This window comes from Peromyscus maniculatus, chromosome 15, assembly GCF_049852395.1.
Source record: "Peromyscus maniculatus bairdii isolate BWxNUB_F1_BW_parent chromosome 15, HU_Pman_BW_mat_3.1, whole genome shotgun sequence".
Classification (NCBI taxonomy): domain Eukaryota; kingdom Metazoa; phylum Chordata; class Mammalia; order Rodentia; family Cricetidae; genus Peromyscus; species Peromyscus maniculatus.
The window spans coordinates 57,940,163-57,952,069 of NC_134866.1; the positions used below are offsets into that span (position 1 = coordinate 57,940,163).

The 11,907-nt window shown below is 39.8% G+C and overlaps 1 protein-coding gene across 10 annotated transcripts in view; it reads left to right on the forward strand.

Annotated features, from left to right (window-relative positions):
• Nucleotides 1-11,907, forward strand: part of Arb2a (ARB2 cotranscriptional regulator A) — a 448,678-nt gene that overhangs the window by 301,687 nt on the left and 135,084 nt on the right. For all 10 annotated transcript variants that reach the window (XM_076552005.1, XM_076552006.1, XM_076552009.1 and 7 more), the window contains 2 exons: nucleotides 6,278-6,394; nucleotides 11,819-11,903. In XM_076552005.1, the coding sequence (XP_076408120.1) occupies nucleotides 6,278-6,394; nucleotides 11,819-11,903 (202 nt within the window). The remainder of the gene's footprint in view (nucleotides 1-6,277; nucleotides 6,395-11,818; nucleotides 11,904-11,907) is intronic.

The following is an 11,907-nucleotide window of genomic DNA, read 5'->3' on the forward strand; positions in this document are numbered from 1 at the left end:
GAATGAAAAATTTGCTAAAGACTTCACAGCAGGACATCCTTAAGGCATCAACTTCTTCCTGCTTCAAATAAAAATCAAGACATGTCTTTCCCTTAATTTAATTTAAATTACATCAATTTTTTCCATTTCTTTGATTCTTTGACAGTTTCATACATGTATATAATGAATTTAAGTAGTTTTCATTCCCAGTTCCTTCTCTAATATTTCTTCCTCTTCTGCTGAAATTGTTCTTCCCAAGTCCCCTCATACTTTCATGGCTTCTACATGTGTGACACTTTAAGTTTCATTAAAGTCACATGCACAGGTATGGGACTGAGATTATCTACTGGAGCATGGGCAGCTTATCAGTGGCTACACTGCTAAAGAATATGGCAACCCTTCCCCAGCAACTCTGAACTGTTCCCTAATCTCTCAGGGGAGGCCTCTCCCCATCTGTGAAGTGTTGCTGGGTCTAGACTTCTCAGTAACCACAGCTTTGGTGATCCATGAACGCAGTGGCTATGGCACAGTGTTTCGGGTCCTTTTCTGGGGCGGCGGGGGGGGGGGGGGGGGGGGAGCTCATTGTGAAGTTCCAGAAGAATGAAATCTGGAGGAAAGTCTAAATTTAACCATACTGAAGGGAGACTGAACCTTTAGAATGGTGTGAAGCATCTAGATTTGGCCGAGAACTTATTAAAAGAGTGTCGGATACATCAGTAAGAGCTTTGGGGGAAACATGGTGAAGTCAGTTAGGTGTCAGGAAAGGCCTACATGACTGCTGGAAGAAGACAGCAGCCCTGCAGAGAGGCCAGGCCTGTGTGGAGAGAACAAGGGTAATGGCTGCTGACCAGGGCCCACTGCTCTGCATCCTGCCTCACGATCTTCTAGGCCCATCAGTCTGACCGTGGTTGCTTAAAACTTCAAAACTTACCTTGGAAGAAAAAGCAAGACAAATGAGTTCCCCATTTCATTTCAGCCCCATGAAAAATGGACTGATATGAACCCAAATACAGATGGCATATGCTTTTGACCCATTCAAAGTACTTGGTACTGAGTGGATTAAATTTTTGTTAGACTAGGAACATATAAAATTATGGTGATATTTTATTTGTGCTGAAATGTGATTTTATTTGTATGTTAAGAAATTAAGTTGCCTGGGGATCAGAGGTCATAGCCATTTAGCAGAAGTCTGGCAGTGGTAGCATGCGCCCTTAATCCAATCACATGGCAGGCAGAGTCTGTGTGTTCAAGGACACAGCCAGCATGGTGACACGCACCTTTAATCCAAGTACCAACCATAGAGACCTGGAGGTCTGTATAGACAGGCAGTGACGAGAAAGTACGTGGTTGGGTTCACAACCAATGAGAAAGCAGAACAGAAAGACAATGAAAATACACACAGGAAGTGGGTCTCTTGCTCAGGGGGAAGGACGGCAGCTGCAGCGAGGGGTATGAAGGTGGTCTCAGCTCTTGGCTACTGCTCTCTGATCTTTGGGCTTTAACTCTGCATTTGGCTCTGTGTTTCTTATCTAATAAGACCGTTTAGAATTACATCTACACAAAATAGTGAATCTAAAAGCAGATTAATTTATATTGAACCTGAATTGAAAGAAATATAAGGAGATTACTGGGTAGAATTAAGAAGGGGAAAATCAAGTGATAGGATAAAATACCTCATACACTAACATCAATTTAATTTATAAAAAATAATTTCCTTTTAATCTATACACTATTTAGTTCAGAACTGTAAATAAATTTTAAACACTCTTGATTTTGAGGGTTTTTTTTTAAATTGAAACTGGTTCTTGGCATGTTTGTTGGTTTTTCAAAATTCCTTACTTATTTGGAGTCATTTTTTAAAATTATTTTTTAAACCCCAAATGCTGTTGAAGAGTTAATTAATTATTTATGACAATAACCTCATAATTTGCTAAAAAGTATCCATTGTGATATCTATGCATTCACACATATATGTATTTGTATATGTGTGTGGATGTATGCATCCAACAGTGCACATCTTCTATCAAGCCACAGTTGTCTTGTCTTAATACCTATGAGTTCTGTGACCATTTTCTTCTTTTTATTAAGAAATTTTTTTCATTCATTTTACACACCAATCAAATATCTCCGTCTTCCCTCCTCCTGCTCCTGAGCCTCCCCCTCTCAACTCACCCCCTCCCCACACACACAGAAGAAAGCAAGGCCTCCCATGGGGAGGCACATCCAGTAGAGGCAAGTCCAAGCCCTTGCCCCTGCTTCAAGGCTGCAAGAGGTGTCCCATCATAGGTAGTGGGCTCCAAAATGTCTGCTCATGTACCAGGGATGTATTGTGATCCTTCTGCCAGCTCCCCCCCCCCCCAAGCAAATCAAGCTACACAACTATTTCGCCATGCAGAAGGCCTAGTCCAGTCCCATGCAGGCTCCACAGCCATTGATCCAACTTTCATCAGTTCCTACTAATTTGATTTGGTTATCTCTGCATGTTTCCCCATCATGATCTTGTTGCTCTTGCTCATAGAATACCTCTTCTCTGTCTTTGGCTGGACTCCTGGAGCTCTGCCTGGTGTTTGGTTATGAATCTCTGCATCTGCCTCCATCAGTCATTGCAGAAAAGCTCTGTAATGACAGTTAAGGTATTCACTGATCTGATCTCTGGGGTAAGCCATTCAGTTCAGGCACCCTCTCCACTATTTCTAGTCCACGCTGTGGTCATCCTTGGGGATTCCTGGCAACTTCCCTAGCACCGGGTTTCTCTCTATCCCCATAATGTCTCCCTCTATCATGGTATCTCTCTCATTGCTCTCCCCCTCCATTCCTGTTCCAGCTTGACCATCCCATTCCCTTATGTTCTCATCCCCCACCCCCTACTCTCCATTGCCCACCTCTTACCCCCAGTTTACTCATGGAGATCTCATCTGTTTACCCTTTCCCGGGTGCTCCATGGTTCCCTCTTTGGATTTTTCTTTTTAGCTAGCTTCTCTGGAGTTGTGGGTTGTTGCTGTGACCATTTTCTTAACAGGTCTCAAACTGTTTCATTATCATTTTAGGTGAAACAGCATGTTTAACATAAACTTAAGTAGTATTTATGAATAAAATGGGAAATAAATCAACAATCCTTACTAATTAATATATTATTTGCTTTAAAATTTATTGGATAATTTTCAGATATAAATATTATACACATAAAAATACAGATTGTAAGTTTACCATTCATTGTAGGGAGTAGAGGAAGCCTTGAATGTGTGAACTCATGAATGGATGTGTGTTGTTGACATGTTCCTCAGACCCATTAGAGATCAGCAAAGCCTGCCCTCTGCATGAAGCATAGAGGGGCGGCAAAGCCTTCCTCCAGTCTGAGTGAAATGTTGATAGTATGTGCAGAAAATGTCCGCCGTGGCTTTCTCTCCTCAGGTGTTTGTGGCTGGGACTGCTCTGCTGCAGAGACCACTCCTGGCAGGATTAGCTAAGCCTGCCTTCATAGCTCAGCTTTCCACTGTCCACGATCTGTTGTTTCTGTGCTCCCTCTCCGCCCTGACAGTTACTCTCTGGGGCTATGTAAGGACATGGCAGTGCGTAAGAACTAAGCCATGGAGCTTTAGGATGTTAACTACATGAATTATCATACTCGTTATCACTTCTGTTCAGTGAAGTTGATACAACCTGAAATGGATAGCATTGTTTCTTTCCGAAAGACTGGTTATAGATGTTAAATGGATCTTAAGTGTGATTGTCCTAGGGGATCACTTAGTAAGTACCCCATAGTTCATTCAAGAATATGTGGAGACTGTGATTGCAGAGCCTTGCCATTTTTAGAGACTCACAGACCCATTGAGAATCTCATGGAAGCTAAGGATCACTCCCCAGAAAAGTACTCATATGAAAATAAAATTACTGTGTACACATGTATGGATTTTAATTAAATACCAGTATTTCTATCTTAGATGGGCATGTAGAACTTCAGTGATATGTTTGTTTCCTTTTCAGATTTCTGGACTTCCCAACACATTACTGTGTTATAAATGATGACCTATAATTTGTTTTCCTGTCCAGCTGTGCTCCACCCATCCTTTGTTTTACTATATTCTTCCTAAGATCTGTGAGCTCTTAAACGTCTCTGATGTAGTCTCCTAGAAAGTTGTCTCCACTCTACTTCAGTGTTTTCCCAGCTCACACCGTTGGGCACTGAAGTGGGGTGGGCGGCTGAAGGGGGCGCGGCTGAAGGGGAGGGAGACTGAAGCCGGCCAGCAGTGCTGACGAAGTGCTGCCTTTGGACACAAGTGCAGTCACGTGGAGCCCCATCACTGCGGAGTTGGGTTGCAGCCTTGTTGAGACGAAGGAAATAGACCAATTAGATACCGCCTAAAGAATCAAATATTGAGATTCTTTGACTTAGGGTTCATATGTGAATTTCTCTTTAAGATCTTCAGGAATTTGACCATTCTACATTTCTAAATGTGAATATCATATTGATTTTTAAACTGCAAAGCAGAGTTTTACAGACCTGTATGGCTGTGTCGTTTGGGCTGTACCATGATGAAATGGAGGGTGGCACGTGAGCAAGTCAGGTGTGTGAAGTGTCGGCCTGATGGATGGTCTCGGGTCACTCATCTAACGACTGCATCATTCCAGTTTGTAGAATTTCAACCCACAGACATTTAGCGTTTGCACTGAGTCCTTATCCTGTTCATTGCTTAGTTTTATTTCATCTTACAAATGGCTGTCGAGATTTAGGGTCTTCAGATAATACCTTAAGTAAATCTGCATATGGTAGCAACAACCACAATGAAACCCAGGTCAAAAATTTTGAGCATACCAGAAAAGGGTATTCTTAAATGTGACCTTATCAAATGCTTTAGCTCTCTTTGTGTTTTCATGTTTAGGAAATGAAAGTAAGGACATAAAATTTCATCCTTAGCCAGATGTATTCACTATTGTGTCATTTTTTTTAATTATCTGATGTTGATGCACTGTTTTATATTCTAGTGCCAATAGTGATCCAGTGAAAAATTAAAGAAGGTAGCATACTCGTTAGTAACTAATAATGAAGTATTTAACTGGATTGTTATATGATTTAAGCCTTTAAGACACTGCTAATTCAGGAGGTGTTTTTCTGTAAGACTATGGTATTGCATATGAATATTAATTTTAGTATTTTGTTGTTATAGAAAATATAGGCACACCAAAATACAAAAGTTTTAGGTGCAAAAATGCTGCTGAGGTAAAGATGCTTTTATGTAATTTTCATTAATAGGTATGAAATGCAGAGTTTAATATGAGGGAGGATTGATTTTGAGATGATTAGTTCAGAATATGGGAGAGAGTCTTCTGTCTGGACTTGTAGCTTACAGTGTTCTCTGCGTGAGCTTTCTTTACTGTTCACAGTTCTCTGTTTTGTTAAAGTACACTATTATGTTTTTGATGGACAGTTCATGCACATTAGCAGCAAATGATGGAGAAGCAGTAACTGCCCTTTTTCGTCAGTGTGGGGACACCAGTGGACAGCACAGCATTGCGACAGAGCACTGGCTTTAGTTTTTGTTATGTTTTCTTACGTTTTAATATGCCAAATCAGGCAGTCCAGTATTCACAGATTGAAATAGCTTTTGCTTCATTTGATATACAATTTTTACTTTTCCATTTTCTTATTTGGCCTGCCACTGATGAAGTAGTGTCTCAAGCCAGACAAATTCCTTCTTTCCAGAAGATAGTAAATTTTATAAATATAACATTGTGTAGGTAGAAGTTAAAAATATAATAGTTTGCCAACATAACAAAACATATCAGAAAGCAAAATAGTATCAATAGACTGAAAGAGAATAGTTTTGGGGGGAGTGTCGAGATCACCAGGAATTGCAGGGCTGTGGTCAAGAGAGGCCAGTTCAATTGGAGAACTAAAACAAGCCACCTTCTTCACCAGTGCCACCGCTTGAAAATGAGGAGAGGGAGCCCCAGGTGCCGGCTTCCCTGAAGCCCTGAAGGAGGAAGTGATGGAAGAAATTGATGAAAGAAACCCTCAGGGATCCCCTGTGATCCCTTTAATCCTTGAATTGTCAAGCCACATGGAAAATAATAGAGTTATGTCCTTCCAAGACTTAAGTGGTATTAGCTTTTTGAAAGAAAATGTTGGCCTTTTCATATCCATGGACAAGAATAGGATATGTATTCAAATAGAAAAGAGTAACTTTGAGCCAAAGATGCATGTCTCTTTTTATTTTTAATATAGTATTGTCTATGACTAAGCAGCCTCTATCAGGAAGAAAAATTAGAGTCTATGTTTTATTTTTCTTTTTTAAAACAGATGATTCAACGAGAAGCAGATGTAAAAAGTAAGGTGACTGCTGTGGCATTGACAGACTCTGTTCACAATGTGTGGCATCAAGAAGCTGGCAAAACCATCCGAGAATGGATGAGAGAGGTGAGGCATGGTTCTGTTCAGTGCTGAGATGAATGGACATGAGCCTTTGTGTCTGGAGTCCCCACCAACTTACATTGCCTCCCACCCTACATTCTCTAGAGACAGAACATTGAGATAGAATAAAAAGTCTAGATACAGTTAGAATAATAAAAGAAATGTTTTAGAAGAACAAAACTTTTTGAAAGCATCCATTCTGCCCACTACTGAATAGGATATTATGTATGTATACAGTATGCATTAGACTTTTAGCTGAAAGGGGGCTTGATGTTATGATTCATATTCCCTACTGTTTAATTTTTCTGGCTGTGTAGTATTGTAGCTACTTAATTACCAGAAAGAAGTTTCATGTAATTGCTCTTGTCCTTTCCTTCTGGAAATGTGATCAGGATGTGCCACAATGAAATTGATTGGCTCAATACTGCCAGTTGGGGTAGAAGCAGTAAAAAGCTGAATGGAGATTGTTAGAGATGCTTGAGCTGGCCATGGTCCCGCCTCCATCTAGGGAAGCTGCTTACTGCATGTCCCTGCTGAGTCTGAAAACTAACAAGGATCTACCCAAAGTGGCCCATGTCTCTTTGCAAAATCTTCAGTTTGTTATTCAGTCCATTGATCCTATTACAGACATCCAGCTGAAAATTCCGTTCTGTTTATATTTACCTTGCTGATATTATAAGAATTTGACATTAGCCTCCCGGCACTATATCAGTAGTGGTCATATACGTCAGTAATCTCTCAGCTATAGTCCTTACTCCTGTGCATCCTTTTCCCATTAGAAGTTCTTTATGAAAGTCAATTTGAGTGACAAATGCTCACACACACACACACACACACACACACACACACACACACACACACACACGTGCATGGAAACATGCACACACACGCACGTACACGTTCTTAACATAAACCCACACACAAAAAGGTTAAAATATTTGGAAAATATCCTTGCTCCTAACAAACATGTCTAGCTATGGAAGAGATGCCCCTGTGTTTTTCCTGTTGATTAACCATCTTACCAAAGGCTGCCTTACATTTGGAAGTAAGACAGTGCCAGCAATTGCTTCCTCAGTCCTACAGCAGAGACTGCTGAAGCCGTGGCTCCGGTGATTTCATAGGCCACAAATGAATGTGATAGCGTTGTTTATATTCAGCAGTTTTACTATAAGGCTCTTAAATATTTCAAACCTATCAATTTAGCAAACAAAAGACTAAAAATTATACTTGCATTTTATTTAATTTTAAAATACCATTTTCTCTTAAAGAAGGATCAAAGAAGACTACTTTAGCAATCCCTTGAACAAAACCTTTCTCAGATGAAAGACCAAGTGTGGATGCTAAGCCGTGAGGAAGGGTCAAAAGTGCCTGGAGGGGCCCTTAATGGAACTTCTCTAGTGAAGTCCTCGTACTGTTGATGATGAGTGTGCGACATGCCCCTGACCCGAAAGTCTGTAGCCAAGCCAGAAATACAGTTCTACACAATGATCATGGACCCTTCCTGATACCCTTCGACTCTGAGTGTAGGCCTGTCTTAGTTAGGGTTTCTGTTGTTGTGAGGAGACACCATGACCATGGTAACTCTTATAAAGGAAAACATTTAATTGAGGTGGAGCCTTACAGTTTCAGAGGTTTAGTCATTATCATCATTGTGGGGAGCATGTGGTACAGACAGACATGGTGCTGGAGAAGGAGCTGAGAGCCCTATATTAACAGTAAGTGGTCTGAGGTACTAGGAGTAGCTTTAGCATAGGAGACCTCAAAGTCTACCCCACAGTGACACACCAACAGGGCCACACCTCTGAATAATGCCACTCCCTTTGGGAGGCTGTATTATTTCAAACCACACCACTAGGCCCTAGAAACATAACTTGGTCAATGATACACAATCATGTTTAAGGCACAAGAACTTTAAAGATCAGCCTTTAAGGCCATGATTATTTACAGTGCATGCAGGTGTAATAAACACGAGTGAAAGCCTGCCTGGACCAGGGAAGCAAGCTTCTCTACTATCTTGCACAGAGTTAGCTCTCATTGTTTTTCTTTTTAGATAGAACATACCAAATTTTACAATCTTTTAATCACATCTTATTAACTATTTGAGAATTTCACACAATATATTTTGATCATAGTCACACACACACACCCAAGTCTTCCTGTATGTGCCCTCTTCTCCTGCACCTCTGTATTGGGATGGAGAGATGACTCAGCCATTAAAAGCCGCTCACAACCAGCTCAAGTTCCGGCTTCATCCAGTATATCTGGTGCCGCCTTCTGGCATCTGTGGAAACCTGCACACACATGGCATATACATACACACATTAATTTATTTTAACTTCAAAATCCATATCATGACAAGATGGATCCGTGGATAAAAGCGCCTACTGCACAGACATAACAAACTGACTTCAATCAGCAGACTCCACAGTGGAAAGCGAGAACATGTGGACACACGCACATGCGCGCGCGCACACACACACACACACACACACACACACACACACACACGTACAAGAAATGAAATTAAAAACTAAACAAGATAAAAAAAAAACTTAATTCCATGTCTACTCAAATGTCATCCACCTTGGCACAAGTCAAAGCATGTCACTCAGTACTGTAGCCATTAGACACTTCTCGTTGCTGTGACTGGTCCCCAAGGTATAGATTTTACAAAGGGAAATTTATAACCACAAAAATCTGCAAGGTCATAATCTCGGCATAAGAAACCTTTTACATTGAAACACTTAACTTTAGCAAACATTCATTATATTGCCTTTATTTTTCCTGGGGACACAGAAATGCTAGTTAAGTGATCCATTCCAATATCTTGCCTCTGGTCAAGGACTCCTGGCTTTACTTAGGGTGCTGCATGGGTCTCCAGTGCGGCACTGGGGGTGCTGTGCTCTGGCTCCCCTTCTTGACTACTCTCTGCATCAGAGAATAAGACCTTGGAGGCTAATAACGTTACTATGTCTGAAATTCAGGTAATTTTCCTAGTCTGTGGCCACCAGGATACCTCATCGTCTATGAAGTTGGGGAATTAAGGAGAGGGAGAAATGAACAGTAGAACACTTTGGAAAGAAATTTGGTTTTTAAACCATAGAAACACATCTCAGGGAGGTATTTGTGAGACGATGGGGTTCAGCAGGTAAATTCCATTATAATCTCTGTACACCTTTGTTTACATATGTCAAAGCTGGGGCATTTTATTTCACTTTTTTATATAGCAAACGTTTTTAACCTGCTTTCTCTATACTTTCCCTAGTGGAACTAAAATGCCACTTGAAGAATCACACGCACGCACGCATGCATGCACACCCTTCCAGCTTGGTTTCCATCCTTTCCAATCCAGTGTAGGTGCTTGTTACACAAGACATCTGGCATCTCCACTGTTAACCACAGGCCACTTCACTTGTCCCTGATTTTTCAGGAAAGCTGAAAGCTTTCAACATGTGCTGAGAGGGAACTAAAATTTCAGAATCGTAAAATGGTAGCCTGTATTTTTGTTTCAGTATTTGAGCCAAAGGTGATCTGTTTTCTTTTAAAATGGACAAAAAGTTCATTTGGTTCAGCTTTTAAAAGTCAAAGTGAGTTTAAAAAATGACTAATTATCTACAGATTATAATGTGCAGTCACTTTTATTAATACTAGAAAATTGTGTAAGGCACAGTTCTGCGTGTATGAGATGCAGGTGATCAGTATTAAGACTGGCATATCACCTGGGTAATAGCCAACTTTCATCAGATTTGGAGGCACTAGTAAGATGAATAATAATTAAAATATATACCTAATCGCTGCCTGTCTGTTGGTAGTGCTAATTGCTGTCATTGAAAAGACTGAATTGTTTAAGAAAAGGGGAGAGAAAGAGAAAGTCATTCTTCATTGAAGCTATCTCCCTGTATCATTGGGAGCCTATTTTTAGTACCTATAGAAGTCATGATTTTTGAATTTATTAGGGGCTGTGATGAATGATAAAACAAATCATCCATTTACATATCTTGACACTGCTTTAGAGAATACTTACTTCTTACAAGCAAGTGTCACGTTGTATATAAAAGCTGGCTAATTGTGTGCTAATCTTCTGCATTATCTAGAATTCTCTGATGTGGTAGTCTATCAATGGTAATATTAATTTTGCTTATTTCAAATGTATGAAATATCTTCTAAAAACCTATTTCTTTTATAATTTCTACTTCTCTTACATTGTGTAATTTTACATTCAGCTGCTAATTAAGATTAGAAATGCACATTATAGAATATATATCCATTTCAAACCATCAAGCTTTTGTCATACATGAAAAATACTAATATTTTATCTGTTTTAAATATAAAAGGAGTGAAAGCATTTAAGAACATTACTAGATGTGTTTGTTTTCATGGGTTTTTTTCCAACACAGTTCAATAGTTTCATTGATCCACTGTTTCTTACAAAAATCTGCCATGCTTTGTGAGCTTCCGTCTGTAATCTCATACAGCAAACCCTTCCTTTATGTTATCCCTGCTCTCTCTGGTCCCAGAACAGTAGGGTTGCCTTGACAAATCTATTCAAAAGCCATTCCTCGGCCGTTATTGGTGGGGACTGGGGCCTTTGAAATTTTCTCCTCACTGCAACACAGCTGACATCTTCTTCCAGACAGAATGAATTAAGGAAATACAATAAGACACTTGATCTACCAGTCAAGGACCCGTCCTCAGTGAGAACGGGTTCCATGGTGCACAGCCAAGGCAGCAAGCATCTAAAATGCACAATGCCCACTGTTTACCAGGAGAGCAGTCACCCATTTCTCCAGCATGATTGATGGGAGGGTTTCTTTTAAAATAGAATCTGTCTGTGGAAATTCTTTGTGTGTATATCTGTGTTCTGAGTATTTTTAAAACCATATAATCACATCTTTTAAACCAGAATTTAGATCTATATATTTAAGTTTATAGAAGAAATAGAATGTTATTTCATTTATCTGAGTTGCAAATCATCATTATCTGAGAGAGTGAACATTAATATTAAAGTTTTGTGTCCTCAGACATGGCTACAATTCTCCAGGCTGTATTTGTGTGTAATTTTGATATACCCTTCATGTGGGTCAGAGTAAAAATTAAAAGGGAATATGGGCCAAATTTGAGGCTTTTTTTCCTTCACATCTAACTTTTCTTAAAAATATATCAGATTATACTTTACAGGTTATGTATCTTTGCATCAACACAGATTATTAACTGAATTACAACACAGATTATTAACTGAATTAGAAAAGGTAATTTTTTCCACAGTCATTAATAATTAGTGACTGTTTACGTAAGAAAATAATTTAAAATCGATGGAAAATAAATACCCTTCTAGTGATTTGCTTTATAGGACAAATTTATCTCTTTAACCTGAAAATGTGGTTTTCCTTTCAATCCTATGTAATCAACATTGTATCTGTTCCACGACAGAACTGTTGCAACTGGGTCTCCAGCTCGGAGCCACTGGACACGTCGGTGGAGTCCATGCTGCCTGACTGTCCCCGCGTCTCTGCAGGTGT